Below are 21,118 nucleotides of genomic sequence, written 5' to 3'. Positions count from 1 at the left end.
CATTGGTAGTTTTGGGAGGCATGCCCCAGACATTACTTGGGCCCATGGGATCCTAGCATTTTGTTCAAGTCCCAGGACAGTCTTGGGGGATCTGATCTGCAATGGTTGGATAACAATAAATGTATGCCCACATTCTATACCAAAAGCAACCATTCACAAAACAAAGTCCACCAGGCCTATTGGTCATCTCCATCACCTACCCTCAAATTTAGGCGGTTTCTGTGTTCGGACGTGTAACTTCAAGTAAAACCCACTTCATGGGATTTCTGGTGTGCCAACCGTTTTTTAACATAGAGTTGTAAAGTAGCACTATACATAGGTTGTACATCTAAATGTTTACATATGAATTTGTTTAACAAAGACTTTTATAACAGTCTGTGTTCTATTGGGGAGCTTTCCACCACCCGGTGATGAGCATCATACAAGATAGGGACAGAGGAGAGATATCTTTAAAAAGAACTTGGACAGCAATAAAAATGTGATCTTTTCTTACAAAAAAAAAACAAAAACAAAAGTTTTGCTGGAGTTGGACTTAATTGATTAAAATTATTTCAATTTTATAAACCCTCTAACATGTTCTGTGCAGTGCCATGGAAATTGATTTTAATGGTTCTTTATTTAAGACTGCAGTGGATGTACATCAGTGATGTATGAAGCTTATCAGAAGGAGGCTACCAGCGCTGTTCGAAGTGTTGAAGATCATCTCATAAATATGCATTCTTCAGATCAGGTACTCCATATTGTCACAATGGCTGCACTCCATGTGTTTTTACCTGTTAAAGGATGAGTATGGAATAAAAAAAGAAACATACATACATACATACTTACCCACCTGCTGCAGTATTGGTCCAACGCTGCAAGCTGTCCCCTGCCGCCTCTAAGACCTGAGCAATCAAGTGGCCTCTGAGCGCTCAGTTCTTAGTCCACTCTGAGTGGAGAGCAGTGACTGTCAATCATAGGTATATAAGAAACACAATAATGGTGCATTGAAGCTTTAGGAGGATTGGATATGGGCCAAGTTCAATAAGAGAGCAACTGTGTGTCTCTGAACAGTCTATGAGATGAACTGCGGGCTGTAGACGGCTGCAGGCTCAGGGAAGAGCTAGAAGGAAACTCTGCAGGTCCAAAAGGCAAGGAGAGAGAGCAGCGCCATCTGAGTGCAGTATAACAATTGATTTAATGGCAACAAAGAATATGTACACTCACAGAATAAAATTAGGAAGGCCAGCGTTGTACAGTACAAGGTTTATCCGCTCTGTGTGGAGGACATGCTGCGGCGTGTGGGGTGTCCCTCTGGTCGCGGGCATGCTGGTCTTCCTAGATTTCCTAGTCTATGGGTTTACATGAGAGAAAGCCGCTGACGTCACTACCGGATGTTTAGATGGAGCGGGGAGGTGCTCGGGTTCGGAGCATGCATGTTCATTCCTCAGGCATTAGATTCGGCCATCTTAATGGTGGTATAAATGTAGTTCCAGGATTGGTGGGCATGGAAAGGCTTAAGGCATCAATCATGGAAGAGGAAAGAAACAATGGATTAGAAAAAATAAGAATAATAAAAATGAATATGAAAATAAAAATGAAGATAAAAATAATTATAAAAATGAGTGCGAAATGACATTGTGAATAAAAGTAGATGTAGTACAAAATCGATATGGATTACGAGAATTTAAAAAATTGGCCTTCGTGATGCTGTTTGTTCACTAAGGTTCTCTAACAAACCTTTTATCATTTTCCTTCCACTTCACAATTATGTGCCACTTTGTGTTGGTCTATCACATAAAATTCCAATAAAATACATTTACGTTTTTGGTTGTAACATGACAAAATGTGGAAAATTTTAAGGGGTATGAATACTTTTTCAAGGCACTGCACTGCAGCTTTGTGTAGACTGATCAATAAATAACAAAATCAGATACTTGTTTTTAACTAACTGAAATATTAGAAAAAAAGTAAGATATTACATGTGGCTTAAAGTAGAACTAAAGTCCCGCTGTTACTCGCTGTGAACAGGCAGGCTTTTTTTTGCAGGTAATGTCTCTTCTGCCATAAAATATACCTACCTGCCTGCTTGCAGCTCAGTTTACAGCATCGGCCCAATCCCTGTGTGCTGGGATGACTTGCTTCTGCATGTGTGTAGGAGTGACATCCCATGTCGGCCAATAAAGATGGCCAAAAACCAGCACACAGAAGAAGATGCCAGCATGGGACAGTTACCATTGGAAGAAAGGTGAGTATTGTTCCCTTTTTAGTTCTGCTTTATTCATATACTAAACATTTGCGAAGAGGCAGACAGTATACAATATCAGCACCTGGCAGGAGGAATGAACTTCTATGCATGTGTGGGAGTTAAGTCATCCAGGCCAATCAAGATGACTGAAGATCCAAATCTGGAAGAAGACCAGCTGAAGAGGCCAGCTGACAATGGGGGAAGCCCGTGGACACCGCATCGCTGATTCCGCTTTTAAAACAAAAGGAAAATGAATGATCAAGTAATGCAACTGTTTACATGACAGCCATTCATGACAGTGATTATCACTGTTATAAGCAATAACAGTGTACATAAAAAAATTCCCTGATCAATCCCCCAGAGTAGTACAGTGTCACTATGGTGTCACCGAACTACTCTGATGACAGTATGTAAAAAAAAATAGTTTAACAAAAATGGTAAAAGAAAATAAAAAAAACAACTAAATTAAATAAAAAAAAATATAAAAATGTCTTGTTTTATTTACATACTGTCACCAGCCAGTATCTCTGATCACTAGTCATATGATGACACTGTACTGCACAGATAATAGTATGTAGAAAAACGATAACTTCAAAAAGCTAGTTATGGCACCTACAAACTACCTTGGACTGTCTACTTTCCAAAGGGGGTGATCAGAAATGACCAATTTTCAAATTAATATATCATCGTTTGTGGACTCTATGAAGAAAAAGTATTTATTTACAAAATTTAATTACAGAAACTAAGAAAAACTTGATGTTTCTTTTTTTTTCAAAATTTTCTGCATTTTTTTTCATTTATATAGCAGAAAAAAAAAAAGAAAGCTCTATTTGTGTGAAAAGAATAATATACTGTAAACTTAATTTGGGTACAGTGTTGCATGACGAGCAGTTACCAGTTAAAGTAGCATTGTGCTGAATAGCAAAATATACCCTGGTCATCAAGGGGGTAAAACCTTCCGGGGGTTAAGTGGATATATAAGGTTTGATGTATTGTTATTGTTTTTCTTCTGATCAGCCTCATAAAAATTTTCAGTTTAAGTTTGTCATCATTATTAACAACAAAAAAGATGAAATAAGTTAACATTACTTCTTTTTGAAACATAACTTTTTTTTTTTTTTCTAGGAAGCTGGATCATCATCTGATTATGTTAGCGGAGGTACAGATGAATTTCTGAAAGGCAAGTAAAATGATTAACACACAGAAACACCATTATGTATATGTGCAAAATACTGTTTGTGAATCTATAAGTTTACAATTATTTAGACAAAAATTAAAACTATTTTAATTACTTAAAATGATCCTTTCTTTGTCCTTGTGATTATTATTATTATACAGTATTTGTATAACGCCAACAGTTTGTGCAGTGCATTACAACATAAGGGCAGGCAGAACAGTTACAATACAGTTCAATACAGGAGTAATCAGAGGGCTCTGCTCATTAAAGTGCTACAAAAGGTAATAACTGTGGGGGGATGAGCTGATGGAGAAAATAAAAGTGCAGTTGTTAGGTGGAAGTGGGATAGGCAGGATAGGCTTCTCTAAAGAGATGGGTTCGCCTAAAAGCAACCAGAGTAGGAGATAGTCAGACAGATTGGGGTAGGGCATTCCATAGGATTGAAGAGGCTTGGGAAAAGTCCTGGAGGCAAGCAAGGGAGGAGGTGACAAGGGAGTTAGAGAGCAGGAGGCCTTGGGAGGAACAAAGAGAAAAATTTGGTTGGAATTTTGAGACTAGGTTAGTGATATAGCTGGGGGCTGATTTGTGGATGGCTTTGTAAGATATTGTTAGTATTTTGAATCTAATTAGTTGGGTGATCGGAAGCCAGTGGAGGGGCAGAGGTGGTAGCCAATGCTGAGTGATTTGTGAGGTGGATGAGTCTGGCAGCAGCATTCATGATAGACTGAAGTGGGGATAACCCATGTAGAGTGAATTAGGAGCTTTGTCATGTCATTATTTAAGAAGGGGCGTATTTTGGAATTTGTTGCGTGGGTTGAGGTGGCAAGCTTTGGACAGTGATTGGATGTGGGGCCAAAAGGAGAGTTCGGAATCCAGGATTACACCTAGCATCCTGGAATGCGGGGACAAGTTGATAATTGTGCCATTGATTTTGACAGAGAAGTCAGGGGAAGGGGCACGTGGGGGAGGGAATATTATGAGCTTGGTTTTAGACAGGTTTGCCATTGAGGCAGTGGTGTGACATCCAGGCTGATATGTCAGTCAGCAAAATAGAGCTGTTGTGAGCTGAGGGGTAGAGCGATAGATTTGGGTGTCGTCAGCGTAGAAATATTGAAAGCCATGGGAGGCTATCAGCTGACCCAGGGAAGAGGTGTAGATTGAGAATAGAAGAGGTCCAAGAACAGAACCTCGGGGCCCCCAATGGAAATATTAAGAGGAGAGGAGGAAGTAGAGTTGTGAATGACACTGAAGGTGTGGTGGGATAGGTAGGAATAGGTCCAATGACGAGTACAGTCACGGAGACCAGAGGAGTAAAGTTTTTTGAGGTTGAGGGGATCATCAACCGTACCAAAGGCAGCCAAAAGGTCCAGAAGTAGGAGTACAGAATAGTGTCCATTGGTTTTAGCTGTTAGTAAATTATTTGTGAGTTTTAGGAGAGCAGTTTCTGTGGAGTGTTGAGGGCAAAATCCAGACTGAAGGGGATCAAGAAAGTTATTCTTAATGAGGTGGTTACTCAGTTGGTTGTAGACCAGGCATTCAAGAAGTTTGGAGGAAAAGGGGAGCAAGGAGATGGGGCTTAGGTTGTTAAGATTGGTGGGGTCCAAGGAAGCCTTTTTAAGTATGGGGGTGACTAGTTCATGTTTTAGAGAGTTGGGGAAGATGCCAGAAGAGAGGGAGAGATTGAAGATGTGGGTTAGTTAGAGAGTGTAGAATAAAGCCAGAGGATGACTGCAGTATTTGAGAGGGAATGGGGTCCAGGGGACAGGTGGATAGGTGAGCGTTAGAAAAAAGTTTAGCAACCTCATCTAGTAGCATCTAGTAGCAGGGTTGAAGCAGGGAAGTGTTAAGTGAGTGGGGGGGGGGGGATATCGGTAGAGTGGAGATTTTCTCACAAATTGTGTCAATCTTATTTTTGAAGTGATTGGTGATCTCCTGGGCATTGAGTGAGTTAGTGGGTGGAGGCAATGGAGGACGAAGTAGAGAATTAAAGGTAGAGAAGAGTTGACGAGAACTGGGTGAGAAAGTGTCTTGGTTGAAGTCTTTCTGAGACTTATGGTGCCCATACACTAGATGAAAGATCATTTGAAAATCTGTAATTTAGACAGTTCATTTGTTTTTCGTCCAGTTAATGGCCACAAATCGAAAATCAGCTGTGATGTTTTTGAGCCAAAAAAATCAAAGGAAAAGTTTGAAAAACTTCTGCCAAACGGACGATAATTTGAAAGGTTAATGTGTTTATTGCCCGTTTTGAACTGTTGGTACTGCGCATATGTGACCCAGAAGCAAAAAACAAACAAGAAACTGATTCATTTATGTCCATTAAACAATTTATCCTTGGAAACCCAGTCATTAAAAGGTGTCAATATCATTTGCTCTCACCACCGAGTGATTTTTCAACTGGTGTATGGCTAGTCTTATGCCATAGATGCTCAAAAGCGTTTCTATGTTTTTTGAGACTTTTGGTTACATCTGTTTGCCATGGTTGTTTGGGTCTGATTCTGTATATCTTGAGTGGGGCGAGCACATCCAAGGTGGAAGACAGGGATCTATTGTTGACAGAAGTGGCTAGATTGTGGCAGGACAGGGGTAAGATTTTGTCATTAAGGTAGACAGTAGCAGAATAGAGAAGAGAAGGGCTGAAGTGGTGAAGGTTTCTATTGGTAACTGTTAGGTGGTTGGAAGACAGGAAGAGAGCAAAACTAATAAGGTGGTAATCAGAGAAACGATAAGGATTATTGGAGAGGTTGCATGGAGTGTATAGGTAGAAGGATACAAGGTCAAGGGTGTTGCCATCAGAGTGAGTAGAAGCAGATATCCATTGCTTCAGGTCAGAAGTGGAGGTAAGACTGAGAAGTTTAGAAGCACAAGGAGTGTTAGGCTCGATTCACACCTATGCATGTTGCTTTTGGGCGTTTTTGGAGGTTTTTTTTTCATGCTTGCCACGTTTTTGCGGCGTTTTTGCCACGATTTGCGTTTTGCGTTTTTTTTTTTTTTACAGTTTTTTTTTAGTCTTAAAAAAAAAAAAAAAACGGCAAAAACGCACCAAAAACGCACCAAAAACGCTGCAAAAACGGTGCACTTGCGTTTTTGATGCTTGTCCATTGAATTCTATTACATGCAAAACGCTGCATTTTCCATGAAAAAAAGTCCCTGACCCTTTCCAAAAATGCAGAGAAACAAAAAGGCATTGATGTGAACATGTTCCATAGGAACCCATGTTAAAAAATTCCCGTGCATTTCTGCAAAATGCAAAATGCATCAAAAAACGCGCTAGTGTGAATGGAGCCTCAGTATTAACAGGGATGTTGAAGTCGCTGAGAATGATAGTGAGAATTTCAGAAGAGAGCAAACAGGGTAGCAAGGCAGAGAAGTCATCAAGGAAAGTTGGGGACGGTAGATCACAGCAATCCTTAAAGAAATTGGGGAAATAGACTTATACAGTCAGCTTCAAATGATAACTGGCCCGGTGCTGTCAAATAAGAGTAGGGGAGGGGTTCATATTCTTGTGTAAGCTTGGATAAGGCAGTTTGGAGGAAAGGTGGGTTTATGCTTCTAAAGGTTTAAGGAAAAGGTCACTTTAACAACAGATCTAGACTGCAAAATATTAGAATGCAAATGTTTTATTCATTTGACAGCCCTGCTGGAACCCCCTAAAAAACCTCTTCTGCTCTCCTACAGCACATAGGACCTAAGCAGCCATGACACGTGTCCCTGTAGGGAAAATTGAGGTGTAGGGTGTACCCAAACCAATGCAAATTCCAACTTTTTATAAAGCCAATATTTGCATGAAAACTTCTACAAGCTCTAGCAGCTCTGTATGGGGGATTATGCTCACATGACTAATATATGGCCTTATAGGTATGTTTTGCCAAAGCTTTCTTTTCAATTTTGCTTAGAGTGTGAAGGGGTTAAATATCCATGTGCGGTTGTTTTGTTCTGTCTGTGTCCCATTGGGGAGATTTCCCTTAAATGCCTGCACTGGAGGTGAAACAGGAAGTGACAGGAAATTTCTACAAAATTTAGGGAGATTTTCCTCTAATAAATATGTCACCAGAACCAGTGTTCCAGTTGAAAGATTTATCCTCACTGTTATCTAAAATTTTGTATTTCCCTTTACGTTCTGTCTCAATAACAGTGGTCACCAGGACAAATAGAAGGGTATATGTCTCCAGCCTGGGACACAGAAATAAACACTTTTTAATTTGGTCTAGAGGAATACACTTCTACCTTTTTTTCCTCTTTTATTTTCTCAATTGTGAAGGAGTGACGGCCTATGTAGGGTTCAGGTTTTATTGGGATTAACCTATTCACTCCTTTACCCAGTATTGAGGTGAAGCTCACTGCTCCTTTTACACTTTTCAGTTATGTGTAGAAATAAAAACTTAATAGAGGATCTAATCCTATCCAAAATAAAAATGCATTTACAGTTACAAAAGTGAATTATTTGGGAGCTATATTTATTTACCTTTGTGGAAACAGATTGCACAGTTTGCTATAAAATGTATATTTCTTTATGTTTTAGCCTTAGAAAATGGAGGAATGAGTTGGGATTCTCAACAGTTAGACCCAAAGGCAGTTGGAGAAGATCCAAAGCCTCCTACGGTAAGATGAAAACACATAAAGTATTCCCACCAGCACCAGTCTTTTTTTTTTTTTTTTTTTTTTTTTTAAGGCTATAGTAGGGTAAAGGAAGGTTTTTAGGGCCCAATTTACACCTCTGGAATCTGACTTCTGAAGGTAAAGTGGATTTTTACACTGAGTTACACAGCTTCTACCTAAAAATTGCTAGAGAGCTTTGGCGAAGGTGCAATAAAAGAACTTAGGGGGTCCCCAAAGAATTCCCTTAATTTGGAGGGATTTTCTCTCATTTCCTGTTTTGGCTATGGGACAGGAAGTGAAAGTAAATCTCCCTGATGGGACACAGATAACTAAAAATAAACTGACAGAGGTTATAACCCTCCATTACTCTATGCAAAATAAAAAATAACAAGTTTTGCCTATAGTTCAACTTTAAGACAAGGAAGACAGCAAAAATAAACTAGAAGGGTCTAGGAAGAGATGGGATGGGGGACAAAAATACTGTCACTTTTTGTCATGGTATGCTTCAAGCGCCATGACAATCAAGATGGTCAAGGGTTCCTTGGGTCTTTTAGGACACTAGCAATGTCTCTTCATAGTAAAAAAAAAAAATGGGCTAAACTGGGGTAACTATATTATGATACTTATTGTGCTAAGGATGGAGTACATAAATACATTAAATGTTTATGTTGGCTTTATTTTGCCTTGTAGGCTCTTGAGACTGTTGGAGAAACCAATAAGAATGAAGACGATATTTCCAATAAAGGTCTGTAAACTCTTGTGTACAGTAGAGTACAGGTAGTAAAAGTCAGTGAAAGTACAGTATGTTCTAATAATGTCTTTTCTTCCCTTCAGGAGACCCTATGGATAAGCTTGTAGAGGTTCTTAAGAACTCTGGTGACTACAAAAAGATCATGGGGAAGTTGAAAATTGAAGGAGTACTTTCAGAAGCAGATCAGCAAAAGCTAAATTCCTCTCAGAATCTGAAAGATCTTAGCAATGCAGCAAAAGTATTCGGTGAAAATTTGAAAGAAGAGCCTGCACGCATTGTACCATTGTTGAAATCACTCTTTCGATAATAAACTGTACTAAATATTACTGAAGGACATTTGCTTAATGGCCAAAGTGGTTGAAAGGAAGATGACATGACCTACAGTTTTGCTAATAATAATAATAATAATTAAAAAAAAATCTGCAAAGAACTATTTCTAAGGTTAGAAAACCTACAGATTTCTCCACGGGGAAATACTTTTTATGCATTTCTATTAGCTGCTAAGTGCCGAGTCCAGAAATTTCAATTTTAGGGGTGTGGCCACTCCTACTTAGAATTGCATTGCTGACAAGGTCTTAAATCTATCAACGACCATGGCTTAACAGAAGTATTCTCTATAATATGCTGCACGGCTTGCATACCTTTGATATGAATGGACATTAAAGAGAATTTGTCACTTAATCCATTCAAGGCAAAGTGACAGGTTCTTATGACAGCTCATCCACCTCACCTTACCTCATCCTTGCTTTACCCTCCAGCCCCCCACCCTGTTCTTGTGTTGGAGCCATTTAAAATACCTGGTGTTTTTGGATATGAAGGAGCTTGTGTCCCTCTCCGTACCTATAAAAATGAAGTATTTGAGGCTGACCTGCCAATCGCTTGCCTGGAAAACTGTTAACATGGGGGAGGGGATCAGCTCATCAACCCTGGGGAAATTCCAAGACTGTCTAACACAAAGCTTACACAGGATTAAGAACCATGTCTCTGATGGATAAATGGAGCAGTGGTGAAGTTGAGCAATAGTGGTGATGGGAGGTGAGCTATTGGGAGAAGCTGTCAGTTTGACCAATTATCTTTAGGCCCAAGGTTTAGTAATGTTTAAATGTACCAGGCCTTGTATATTTAACCTTAATAAGATTGAGAACTGTACTTTTTTTTTATTGTATTTGCACTAACAGGCAAGATTTTAGGGGTCTACCCCCTTCTTCTAGGCCTAAGCTAACCTACTGTTTGAGTTTGGTGTGACATCTTTCCAGTGTTTTTTATTTTTTTACATTTTTTTTTAAATAAACACATAAATTTGATCAACCTGTCATAAGTAATTTTATTGCATATAGGTACTACACAAATATTTCCAGACTCAAATAGCTAAAATATACAGTAAGAGCCGGTTCACATTGCTGCGATGCCAATCCAGTACAGGTTTCCGCATCACATGTCACTCGCCGGCGGTTCACACTGCCCTATATGAACCGCTGCGGGTGTCAATAGAAAGTTAATGACACCCGCAGATCGGTTCGCATATCGCAGTGCGAACTGTCAATTCGGACAGGAATCGGATCACATGGGTGTGAACACTCATGCAATCCGATTCTGGTGCGGACCAAAAAAAGGGTCCTGCGTGATTTTGGTCCAAATGCGATGCAAATTAAGCCATACAATTTGTATTGCTGAATTCACATCGCTCAGACATCACATGTGATTTGCACAGCAGTGCGGTGTGAACCACGTGCGATGACTGACATTGCGCTGGTGTGAACCGGCACTAATTTATTGTTTTTTCACAATGTTTATTAAAAAATTACAAAAAGACACATTCTTTCTGTTCCCTAACCTGGGACATAGCATGTGTGATATGCTAAAATTACAGTTTCCTCCCTGATGGGACTTCCCACAGGTGTCCAACCCCTTGTTGTGCACGATATATACATTACGTTTATTTTTCTTGACACCAGCAGGATTCTTCTTTTTCAATGCATTTCATTCATAAAGTTTCTTCAACTTCATATACAGAGAAAGGAAATGTTTTATTATCTTTTGTGTTGTCTACTTAACCCTTTGATCATATAGTAGTGGTTCTTAGCCTTTTTGGAGTCATGGACCCCCTTAAGAATCCTATGAAAGCTATGGACTCCCCTTTCAAGAAATATTCACATAAACACAACTTTGCATGCAATGAATATATTTGATTGCCTCATACATATACTGTATGACATGTACAAAGTTTTGTTAAGTGAACAATCTTAAGAAAAAAACTCACTTTTCACGCAAAAAGTTATGGCCAGTCATTACCAAAATGAAACACAATCACCCTGTGCAAATTAAACAAAACTATTTAAATTCTGCTCAAACCTACTACTACTGAAAATAAGAATTAGCACTTGCTATCATGGAGTGGCACAAGATGGCGATTGTGCAGAGAATTATGATGCAAATGTAAATTGTAAACAAGGACCAACAACGAGTCAAGAGACGCCTAGCAGTCTGAGCTATAAGCAGTGACAGGTGCGTTTTCTTTCATTTCTTTTAATGGGAAACCATTGATTGGGACAAGAGGGCTGTATAGTGACTGTAAATGTTATTTTTTTAACTGACCCTCACCGACCCCCTGAAACCCATCCATAGGCCACATAGGGGTCCATGAACCCCAGGTTAAAACCCCTGATACAGAGGGACCATGACACATAGGGAGACATTACCTTCCACATGCTGGCGGAGGGCAGGAATGGCCTTGTTGACAACAAAATGACAGCTGGGGCCCTGCCACTGTGGTACAGTTTGCAGAAAGGGGCAGACTCCACTGGCTAGAATGGGAGAAGCTGTAAAGCTAGCAATATTGCCAAGCTCACATTGAAATGCTGAGCAGGGGGGTGCCTTGGTGCATATTTTAATAGGACAGAAACCTTTGCTTTTTTTTTGGGTGTGGGTTTCCTCTGTGGAGGGCCCACTGTCACTCTGCAACTAATATTCTGGTTTGCACAATGTTCCACAAGTTCACAGATACAGGCAGTATAACCCTTGCCTAGCAGAGTGGGTAATGGACTTGAATTACCCACAGTAGATTTTTTTATTATTTAATCACTTCTGGTAGTATTTTTTAGGAAGTTATATTTTTCCCATTTTTACTTTTTTGTAACGGGGAGATATAAACATAGTCCACCGCCTGGGTCTGTGGGTATGCAGTTGGGTATGCACTGTTTTTAATAAAGGGATGAAAAAGAGTATTTACCCAAAAATCACCAGCAGAATTCCACAGAACAAGTATTGTAAATGTCCGAGCAGCTTCACATTTCATTTGTGCAGAAAAAAAAAAAGAGAGGGGGGGGGGGGGGGGTAATTACACTTTCCTGGGCCCCTCTGACGATGTGATGGTGAATGCAGTGGAGGAACTTTTTTCAATTTCTGGCGCATGTGCATTCTGTGCCCCCCTTTCATGTTTCTGGCTGCTGCATTAGTCCTGGCCGACTGCCGTTGCCCATTGCCTTCCCTGGCAGAGTGATCTTGCTCCACTCAGTAGCCGAGACTGAGGTGCTTATGTCAGGTGGGCGACAGCAGGTAGTTGACAGAGAGCAGAAGGATCCGGAATGCCTATCACCTCTCCAACTAATCTTTTATCACTTCCATCAGCTCTTCCCCCATAGTTATAACCTTTTGTCCCATTTTGCCCACCCTCTTAGATTGTAAGTTCTTATGAGCAGGGCCCTCTTAACCCTTTTGTATTTTATTGTGTTGTAACTGTACTGTCTCCCATTTATATTGTAAAGTGTTGGCGCTATATAAACCCTGTATAATAATAATAATTCTTTTTTTTATATCTATATAATCAGATTTTATTGATTTTCAACAAAAATAGAAATCAACAGTGCAAATGTTCTCCGGGAGAAACATACAGTGGACTACATAACATGTACAACACAGGCTTCACATATCTATAAACATGTTAATAATCCAGGAGTCCCTGCAACTGTCGTCTCTTTGCAGTGTGCAGAAACCCATGTGAAACGTCACAATATGGCATATAAAAACACTCCGTGTATAGTCAGAGAAGCCCTTCGGGATGAGACATGCCAGAAAACTAAGGTAAAAAGAAGTATAAGAAAGGTAAAAATGGGACAAAGGGGAGAGAGAAAGGAAAGGAGCAAAGAGGAAACAATACCCTACTTATTGATACCAAAGGATCATTTTTTATTTTTTTTTAAATAACAAACATGTCATACTTACCTCCACTGTGCAGCTCGTTTTGCACAGAGTGGCCCCGAACATCCATTTCTGGGGTCCGTCTGCGGCTCTTGCGGCACCTCCCCACATTAGATAACCCCCTTGGAGAAGCGCTCTCCCGAGGGGATGCATTAAGGTGAAAAAACACGAGCCTTTACAAGCCCTTTAACTGTTACCCGGGTATAATAAATTCTGTCAAAGAGCTTTTTTGGTCACAAATAGTGATACAACAACAGTAATAGAGTAGGGGTAGCCGTTATAGTTACATGAGAGAAGGAACATGTAAGCAAGTATTATTGTCAATTCTTGAGATATAGAAGAAATGTGCATAAGCAAAAAGGTGGCGACAGTGAAACATTTCGTCTGTGTCGACATAATCGCTATTGAATAATACATGCAGAAGAATATATGTATGTAGGAAGAGGGGACGGTACCCCAGTTAAGGTTTTAATCAGTGTAGTGACTGGAAAAGTAGTGGAGGAAGAAGAAGAGTAGTAAGAAGGATGAAGGGGATGAGAAACATGAAAAACTGGTGAGTGGGCGGTTCGATACTATTTAGGAATAATCGTTCCAGAGGCGTAATCTCAGGCTCACTTACACTCAGGAAGGGTGCTGGGGAGAGGAGATAGGAGGGGTGCAGTGGGTGAAAAGAATTTCTTGTGAGCACTAGTACGGTTCCTGTTCAGGAGCGTGTGTGGTGGGGGAAAGAAACACAGTTAACAGGGTAATAGAAGGGTTTTGTCAAAATCAGGGTGTAAACAGTGTTTCACCCATGGTTGCCATATTTTTTCAAACTTGTGTAACTTGTCACTTTCAATGGCTGTCATTTTAGCATAGACCAGGGTCCTGTTCATTCTATGCTTAGCTTCAGCCACAACCAAGGTCTGAGATTTTCAAGCCCTAGCAATAGTTTTCTTGGCTGCCGTGGACAGTTGTAGAAGCAGTTGGAATTGTGAATGTGTAAACCCCACTGGATTTAGGTTAAGAAGAGCTGTTGCGGGATCTGGTTGAAGGTTGGTGTCTAAGGCCTTAGATGTCATTGCAAAGATGGCCTTCCAGAACTCTTGAGTGATCGGGCATTGCCACCACATATGTAGATGGGTGCCTGGATCTGAGCAGCCTCGGAAACAGGACTCTGAGAATGATGGGGCACATTTTGTGATTCTGGCCGCTACGAGATACCAGCGTGGGAGGACCTTATAGTTAGTTTCTAAGGCTAAGATATTGGCTGAAGAGGATTTAGGGGCCATCCAGATAGAGGACCAGTCAGCTATCTTGAATGTCCGTTCCAGATCTTGTGCCCATTTATTAGCTTACGATGGTAATGAATTGTCCGGGTTGACAATTAGTTGTAGGTAGAGGATCGATATAAGTACCCTGATATGTCGATCGCTTTTGCAGATACGCTCAAATTGTGTCATCTGTGTGAGCAGGGATCCTGATCTAAAGAATAGTATAGTAAGTAATAGTCTTTAACATGTAGGTAGCGAAACAGCTCAGACCTCGGAAGTGCATAGTTTTCGCATAGGGTGGGGAATGTGTTGATATCTCTATTGTTGACCAGGTTGTGCACCCTGAAGAGATTAGTGGTGGATCAGGCAGCAAATGCGCCGGGGGATTCCCAAGCTGGGTAAAATGCAGGATTTCTGAGAAAGGAGAGAAGGGAGTTGTGTGTAGATTGTAGATTACGTGTGGTTTTGAATTTACCCCAGATGTTTAAAGAGTGTTTCGTTATGGGGTTTTTTTTTTTTTTTTTTTTTTTAACATAAAGTTTATTAAAGTTTTCAGACAGACAGAGTATAAATCACATTACATTATCAGTTAGCATAGTCATTAAGCCGTAGAACAAACTGTTGTGCACACACATCGTAATAGCAAGTGTAGCTGTAATTACAATAATAAGTGACCGCTTGGCATTTGCCGTAGTACTCAAGTGGGACCCGAGATCTCGAGGGCAAGGGAGAGGGGGGGGGGGGCCCAAGGAGGGAATAAAGGGTAAATAAGGATAGGGAGAGGAAATGGGGGGGGGGGGGATGGGCAGGGGGGGGGGTTGGGGGGGAGGGCGGGTCTCCCCAAGTCTGACACAGCACTTGATTATTGTATTTAAGTTAGGGATTTACACTGTTCGCACAAGAAGGTGGCATTGAGAAAGGGATGAAAAGGCGATATAGAAGTTAGTTAGTGTTATTCTAGGGTTAAATGTTTCGCCTCAACCCAACTGGCCCAAATCTTATCGAATTTACGTGGGCAGTTCCTGCCTAGATAGGTTAATTTATAGAGGGGCAGGGCGGCATTTACCAGGGACAACCAGACCTTTTTAGTGGGGGGCTGTGTCTGATTCCACTGAAGAAGAATAGCTTTCCTTGCGTAGAAGGACGTATAAAATACAAATAGTTTCTTCCTCTGTGGGGCGTCAAGGAAATCACAAATACCCAAGAGAAGTGGGATGGGACTAAATGGGACCGTGAGCTCACCTATAGAGTTAATCTCGGACAGGACTTCCCTCCAATATCCCTCCACCACAGGACAAGACCAAACCACATGAATGAAGTCTGCACCATCTGCACCACATCTAGTACATACCGCCGATCTACCTGGATTAATTCTCGCTAGACGCGCAGGGGAGTAGTAGGCCCGATGAAGAAACTTTAGCTGAGTGTATCTGTCTCTAGCTGAGATCATCAGGGGTAAGTATTGCTGAATCCCCTCCTCCCAGTCGTCGTCCGTCAGGTCAGGGATGTCATTCTGCCATGTTGTGTACAATCGTGAGACTTTAGAGGTATCCAGGACTACCAGCTTATTATAAATGTTAGAGAGCGTACCTCCGTCTAGATCCTGCAACATATTTTCTAAGTCAGATAGCTGTAGATCTATCCCATTAGGGAATTGGGACCTAAATGCATGACGTAGCTGCAGGTACCGGAAGAACATGTGGTTTGGTAAATCTCTACTGTGCTTTAGGTCATCAAAAGTAAGTAGTTGCCCTTCGGAGACGATGTCACCCAGTGTTGTGATTCCATACCTGATCCACAAACTTGGGCCAGGCATGGAAGCAAAATGGGACAAGCGGGGTCAGGGGGGACCGCGCATTCGGTGTCCCCATCTTGAGGCCACAGTATCCCACACCTTGATTGTCGTCCTCATGGGCGTATTCACCCGAGGGCTGGATTTGGGTCCTTTATGAATTAAGACATTGAGCTCCTCATGCGAGCCCAGAATTGCCGCCTCCAATTTAGACGCAGGGTTCAACGGTACCCCGGACAGCCACCACTTAACAGTAACCAGGACTGCTGCCCAGTAGTATTTTATGAAACACGGTAGGGCCAAACCCCCCAATGTGACTGGTAGTTGTAGCGTTGATTTAGCTATCCTAGGCATTGCTCCCTTCCATACAAAGGAGGTAATTATGCTATCTAGTTTGTTGAAGAAAGAGACTGGCAAAGGTACCGGAGTATGCCTAAAAAGGTAAGTGAGCTTGGGCAGGACGGTCATCTTAACCAAATTCACTCTACCCACCAGTGTGAGCGGAAGGTTCTTCCAAACTGCAAACCTATGGGATAATTGGGACACCACCGGGGTCAAATTCAGAGGAATAAACTGCTTTAGGTCCCTGTGAATCTCCACCCCCAAGTACCTGAACTGAGAAACCCTTTGAAGCTGTTCGTCTGGGGGGGGGGGATCGGTGCCAGAATGGAGCGGGAACAGTATAGATTTACCCCAATTTATACAGACCCCTGAGTATTTCCCATATTCGTTGATCGCCGAGAGCGCATTCCGCAGGGAAATGCCATCGTCCCTGAGATATAAGAGTGTGTCGTCTGCATATAATGATATTTTTTCATGAAGGGGGCCCATAGGAATACCCTGTATCGCAGGGTCAGACCGAAGGAGGATTGCCATGGGTTCTATAGCGAGTGCAAAAAGCCCCGGAGACAGGGGGCATCCCTGCCTCGTACCCCTACTCAGAGAAAAGGGTGCAGACAGGACAGTGCCCGTGCGGACCCTTGCCGTCGGACTCGCATACACGGCCCTGACCCAGGAGACAAAGACCGGACCAAATCCGAACCTGCGGAGGACCTCCCACAGATACAGCCACTCGACCGAGTCGAAGGCTTTCTCTGCATCCAGGGAGGCCACTACCGCAGGGCAGCCGTCTCCCGCCCCCGAGGCCAGGACCGAGTGAAGTCTACGAAGATTAATGTCTGTACCCTTGCCAGGCATAAAGCCCGACTGGTCCTCATGGACCAAGGTGAGAATCACCTCATTTAGGCGTCTGGCAAGGATTTTTGTCAGTATTTTAGCGTCCGAGTTAAGGAGGGATATTGGTCGGTATGATGAGCAGAGCTGAGGGTCCTTGCCCTCCTTGGGAATCACTATTATAATAGCTTGGGCCATGGAGGAGGGAAGGGCCCCCTCCTGCAATGTTTCGGTGATCATGTGGTGCAGCCTGGGCGCCACTGCCTCCATGTTTTGTTTATAAAATTCTGATGGGAATCCATCCAGCCCCGGAGTTTTACCTGCCTGCATTGATTTTAGTGCAATCTGTACCTCCTCCAGGGTGATCGGTGCCTCCAAACCCTCCCTTGCTGAAGAGGAAAGGACCGGGAACGACACTTTATTTAGGAACTCAGATAGTTCTTCCATTGTGTAGTTCACCCTGGAGGAATACAGCTCAGAGTAGTATTTCACAAAGCTAGTATTGATTTCTCCCGGGGCGGCCACCACAGTCCCGTCCTCTCTCCTAATTCTCGCTATAGCGGAAACTGAAGACTGCTCCTTAGAAATCCAGGCCAGCAGTCTTCCCGTTTTATCCCCTTGTTCAAAAATTTTTTGGGTTTGGGCCAGTTGGCGTTTGTTTACCTTGGCCACTCTGAGCAGCATTACCTCCCTATACGCCACCTTCATGTCCTGGCCTGTTATGGGATTAGCAGTCTGAACATATCGGGTCTCAAGGGCCTGGGCATTGGCCTCCGCCTGCTCCAGTGTGATCAAGTCATTTTTACGTTCAGTGGCTATTGATGAGATATAGCAACCTCTAATATAGGCCTTAAATGCCTCCCACACATTCCCCGGTGAAGTGGTGCCTGCATTTAGAGCCCAGAATTGTTTAATTAGAGTGTTTATTTCAAACTCGATAGTGGGGTGTGTGATCCAGAATTTCGATAGGCGCCAAATTCTATCTGCTGCCGGCGTTTTAGTTTGGATGCAGCAAAGTAGCGGTGAGTGGTCTGATATACCACGCGGGAGCATGGTGATATCCTGCATTTTGGGGAGCATAGTGGCGCTTGCGTACAGGAGGTCGATACGGGATAGCGAGTTATGCGATGAAGAGTGGCAGGAGTACATGCGATCTGAGGGGTGCTTCCAGCGCCATACATCCACCAACCCGAACACCTGCGCCCATCTAGAGAGGGCCGATTCTGTTTGGGAGTCTGATGCTAACTTATCCAAAGAGGGGTTGGGCGGGATATTAAAATCTCCAACTAAGACTACATTGTCTGTAGGAAATTGTGTCAATTGCGAAGCAATAGATTGGAGGAGAGACATATTAGCTGGGGGTGGCAAATACACCCCAACAATCACCATTTCAATCGTGTCGACCAGCATATGGAGCATCACATATCGTCCCTCCGGGTCCAGTTTTACCCCCAGAATCTCACAGCCCAGGGATCTGTGTACCAAGATGCTAACCCCACGAGAGTAACTCGAGTGGGAGGCATGATAATGATGCCGTACCCAGGGGCGTTTAAGGCTCATAACCCTGCTTCCCACTAAATGGGTTTCTTGAAATATGCAAAGTTGAGGATTGTATTTTTTGATGTATTCAAAGACCAGGGAGCGCTTAATTTTATTGTTGAGACCCCTGACATTCCACGATAAAATTTTTAATGGGGCCATATTATAAAGAAAAAAAAGGGGGGGGGGGATAAGTAGCCGGAGATCCCTGTGGGCAGGACCCGGAGAGACCGACACACCCCACGAGGCTGGAGTCACGGAGGGCCTACCAGCCCCTAATAGCCAGCATAGTGTCATGGAGCACCACATGTTATTCTTACTTAGCAGTATTACACTCTGTCCGATCAGATATGAGCAAACTAAACAAATACATAAAAAAGAAAAAGAAAAAGAAAAATTTGTAGAACTAAACCAAAAACATAAAGCCCCACCCAACCCACCCCACACCCTGATAAACATATCTCAGGGTGTCCGTGTACCCGAACTTATCCCAACAAACACTTATAGAACTAAAGTGTAGGAAAGAATCCTGTGGGGGAAGTGCGCAAGAAGGAGCACACCCAGGACTTCTCTCCCTAAAAGCGGAAGCAGGACACTCCGCCAACCATTATGTCTGGAGGCATTACATAATATTAAACCAGGTACATAGGAACATATATCAGTAGAATAGTAGTACACCTAGATGGGAAGAAATCTATTCAGAACACTCATTATTTTACACTTAGAACAAGCTAAGGGTACAGACTTAGTTGCTAATTAACCCCGTGACCACAGAGTAGGTTTTGCAAAAATAGAAATGTAATTCCCCTAGATAGGAACAAGCCTATGCAGAACACTTATGGTTTACGCTTAGAACAGGCTAAGGGCACAGACTTGGTTACTCAGTATCCCCGTGATAACAGAGCAGGTTCTGCACAGAGATAATAGTACTTCACTTGAAGAGGAACAAATCTATTCAGAATATTTATAGTTTTTCACTTAGAACACGCTAAGGGCACAGACTTAGTTACTAATCAACTCCGTGATAACAGAGTAGGTCTGCAGAAATAGAAAAACCAATTCATCTAAATAGGAACACATCTATTTATAACTCTTGTTGTTTTACACTTAGAACACGCTAAGGGCACAGACTTAGTTACTAATCAACTCCGCATGACAGAGTAAATTTCCAAAGATAACTAAAACTCAAAATATGAATGGAAGATGAGTCCTTCCCCGTTTTTATCAAAGTGCATCCCCCCTCCAATTCCCCCGGAGAGCCACAGTGTGTGACCGTGAGTCCCCACGTAGCCACAGGTCCCAGCTCTGAATCATAAAAGCATGCATAGTTACATATGTGTTTCACATCTGCTGAGTCCAAGGACCAAAATCCATCCCTCATCTCTGCGGCTGAGCATCACAGGGAGAGGAGCTCTTGAGCGAAAGTCCCACCGGAAGACATATGAGGATCCTCAGCTTTGGGTTGCAGGGGTGGCAGGGCGCTGAAAACGCACAGCAGATCCGGTCATGGCCGCCCGTCCCCACCCCACTCCAGAAAGTACCAAGGAGACAGATCAGGATACGGGGGAAGAGAGCACCACCCCCGGACACTACATAGTCCCTCTGCCTCTCCGCATGAGTCATGACAATACTCTCCCTCCATCGAGCCCGGGAAGGGGGGAATCACCCACCGCTCTTCAGAGTCTCGCTCGGCGGGGAAGGGCTTCAGCCCCAGGAGAGCATGGAAACCCCGGTGGCTAATGTGTGGGCAGAGCTACATGTGACTCAAAGTGAAGGGGGGATGCAGGGCAGAAAACGGGATTAGCGAGCCCCCGGGAGGGATTCCAGCCAGCGGGTAGCTTCTTCAGGGGAGGTAAAGAATTTAGATGACTCACCATCCACCACCTTCAGCTTGGCCGGGAAAAGCATATTGTATTTCAGTCCCTTCACTCTCAGCTGGGCTTTTACATGGTCGAAAGTGCGCCTTTGCCTCTGTGTTTCCATAGAATAGTCCGGAAACAACATGATTTTAACGTTTTCATATCGCAGCTCCTCCAGTTTGCGTGCCTCACGGAGCACCAGATCCCGGTCCCTAAAGTTCAGCAACCTGAAGATAAAGGTCCGAGGGGGAGCTCCAGGTGGACCCTTCACAGATGGCATCCTATGCGCCCTCTCCACTGCAAAATAAGGAGAGAAAGGGGCCTGTGGCATCAAATCTCGCAGGAGCTTCTCGGTGTATGCAGCCGGGTCACGGCCTTCAGCTCCCTCCGGAAGGCCCACCACACGGAGGTTGTTCCTCCGATTTCTGTTCTCCTGGTCCTCCGCACGTGTCTCCACAGTTTTCATTTTAATTTGTAAAGTGCGGAGGGAGGCACCATGCTCCCGGAGTGTGTCCTCCGTATCCCCGATCCTTCTCTCGGTCTCAGAGAGT

At 42.9% G+C, this 21,118-nt stretch overlaps 1 protein-coding gene across 1 annotated transcript in view; it reads left to right on the top strand.

Moving 5' to 3' along the window:
* The window catches only part of LOC141117133 (receptor-interacting serine/threonine-protein kinase 3-like), a 30,668-nt gene extending 20,610 nt beyond the window's left edge, over positions 1 to 10,058 (top strand). The window contains exons 6-10 of the mRNA XM_073609771.1: positions 624 to 730; positions 3,353 to 3,407; positions 7,927 to 8,006; positions 8,694 to 8,748; positions 8,838 to 10,058. Coding sequence (XP_073465872.1) covers positions 624 to 730; positions 3,353 to 3,407; positions 7,927 to 8,006; positions 8,694 to 8,748; positions 8,838 to 9,061 — 521 coding nt within the window. The 3' untranslated portion in view covers positions 9,062 to 10,058. The remainder of the gene's footprint in view (positions 1 to 623; positions 731 to 3,352; positions 3,408 to 7,926; positions 8,007 to 8,693; positions 8,749 to 8,837) is intronic.
* Positions 10,059 to 21,118: the final 11,060 nt, after the last annotated feature.

This window comes from Aquarana catesbeiana, linkage group LG13 (assembly GCF_042186555.1).
Source record: "Aquarana catesbeiana isolate 2022-GZ linkage group LG13, ASM4218655v1, whole genome shotgun sequence".
NCBI lineage: Eukaryota > Metazoa > Chordata > Amphibia > Anura > Ranidae > Aquarana > Aquarana catesbeiana.
Note: the sequence above shows the minus strand (reverse complement) of the source record. Positions and strands in the feature narration are given on the sequence as shown.